The sequence below is a fragment of the Mus pahari genome, chromosome 10, assembly GCF_900095145.1.
Source record: "Mus pahari chromosome 10, PAHARI_EIJ_v1.1, whole genome shotgun sequence".
Taxonomy (NCBI): Eukaryota; Metazoa; Chordata; class Mammalia; order Rodentia; family Muridae; genus Mus; species Mus pahari.
Genome location: NC_034599.1, coordinates 66,603,247 through 66,604,947, shown reverse-complemented (window position 1 = coordinate 66,604,947; position 1,701 = coordinate 66,603,247). Strand labels below are relative to the sequence as shown.

The window sequence follows — 1,701 nt, the reverse complement described above, 5'->3', positions numbered from 1 at the left end:
TGATGCCCTCTTCTGGAGTGTCTGAAGACAGCTACAGTGTACTTACATATAATAAATAAATAAAAATCTTTAAAAAAAAAAAAAAAAAAAAAAAAGGACCCTTATTGCATCAAAGCAAGTTCAGGGATGGGGGGATCTACCAGTCTGTCAGTGTTGAGCTGGCTCAGCCCCACCTTGAGGGCTTCCATGCCTCCGAAGGCTCTGCTCTCCCTTATTGGAAGTTACAAATGGAAGTTCGTCCTTTTCTTCCAGAGGGAGGCCTGGTCCTGGCCTGGGCTTCCAGGACTGTTAGGCACGTGAAGCATCTGAGAGCAGTGTTTGCCCTGCTTATCTTGGGAGACTCGGTCCCAGCCACTTGGGTTCTCTCCAATCAGGCAGACAGAGGCTCTGCAGTGAGAGGGACCGAAGATCCTCACCTGAGACAGGCAGCTGTCAACACTGGCTGTCTTCCGTGATTTATGAGTGGCTTGCCAGCATGACAGAGCTGACAAAGTGGGCGCAAAATACAACCCAGGGGCTTAAAAATGACCACGGGGTTTTAAAATACTGCCTGGGAAGGGCTTTACCCTGTGAAATTAAGGTAGAGGAACTTGCTGGGTGGTGGTGGCGCACACCTTTAATCCCTGCACTTGGGAGGCAGAGGCAGGTGAGATTTCTGAGTTCGAGGCCAGCCTGGTCTACAGAGTGAGTTCCAGGACAGCCAGGGCCATACAGAGAAACCCTGTCTCGAAAAACAAAACAAAACAAAAAGAAAAAGGTAAAGGAACTTGTGGTTTCTAAAGTCCTTTTCCTTCTCTTCCCTCTCTCTCTCTCTCTCTCTCTGCTTCTTCTCTTTCCTTTCTTTCCTCTCCCCCTCTCCCCCCTCCTCTGGGCTTCTTCATCCTCGCCCACCTTTCCCCTCTCTTTCCCTTCCTTCTCATTTGATTTGTTGAGAGTCAGCTGAGATTGAAGTTAGTGGAAGGTGCCCGTTTAAGGAATTTTAGTTTAAATCCCTTAATTGCCATGGGTGAGGTAAAACGGTCTGATTAACTGTGGAAATGCAGACAGAGGGCTCCTGTTGGCCAGTCTTGGCATTGGGACATCTTTTTTCCAAACACGGGCGAAATAAGTTAAAGATGCTTGAGTGTGTGTGTGTGTGTGTGTGTGTGTGTGTGTGTGTGTAATTAATTCCTGTTGGAGCAAATATGAGCATCAAGTCAATCAGCAGCTTACTGTATTGTCACCAAGCTTGATTGTGCTTGAGCATCTGTCATGCTCAGATATTTGGACATGAACATCTGTGTCTTAGGTTGAGTGGCAGTGCCCTTCCCTCCTGCCCATCAAACACTGGCTTTGTCTGAAGCCTGAGTTTATTCGGGCTACTTGCAGGGGCTTGCAATGTGAGCGTGCAGGCATTTGGGGCATTCTGAGGCTGGCTCCCTTGACGTCCTCTCTGCTGCTGTTCCGCAGAGGCACAGACAATGAGGATGCCACCAAAAGGAAAGTGAACCTGGTCTTTGAGAAAATCCAGACTTTGAAGTCCAGAGCAGCAGGGAGTGCACAAGGAAACAGTCAAGTAAGTCATAGCTTTTGTATTTTGCAGAGCATGTTGATGGAGAGATGTGGAGAGGGACTGGTTTCTTCAGCTGTCTGTTGGCGCAGTAGGTGGGAGTCCCTCTCAAGCGCATATATATATATATATATATATATATATATATATAT

At 47.3% G+C, this 1,701-nt stretch overlaps 1 protein-coding gene across 4 annotated transcripts in view; it reads left to right on the top strand.

Annotated features, from left to right (window-relative positions):
- Cgnl1 (cingulin like 1) overlaps window positions 1–1,701 on the top strand; it is a 148,840-nt gene that overhangs the window by 50,251 nt on the left and 96,888 nt on the right. For all 4 annotated transcript variants that reach the window (XM_021207347.2, XM_021207346.2, XM_029543545.1 and 1 more), the window contains one exon: window positions 1,450–1,555. In XM_021207347.2, the coding sequence (XP_021063006.1) occupies window positions 1,450–1,555 (106 nt within the window). The remainder of the gene's footprint in view (window positions 1–1,449; window positions 1,556–1,701) is intronic.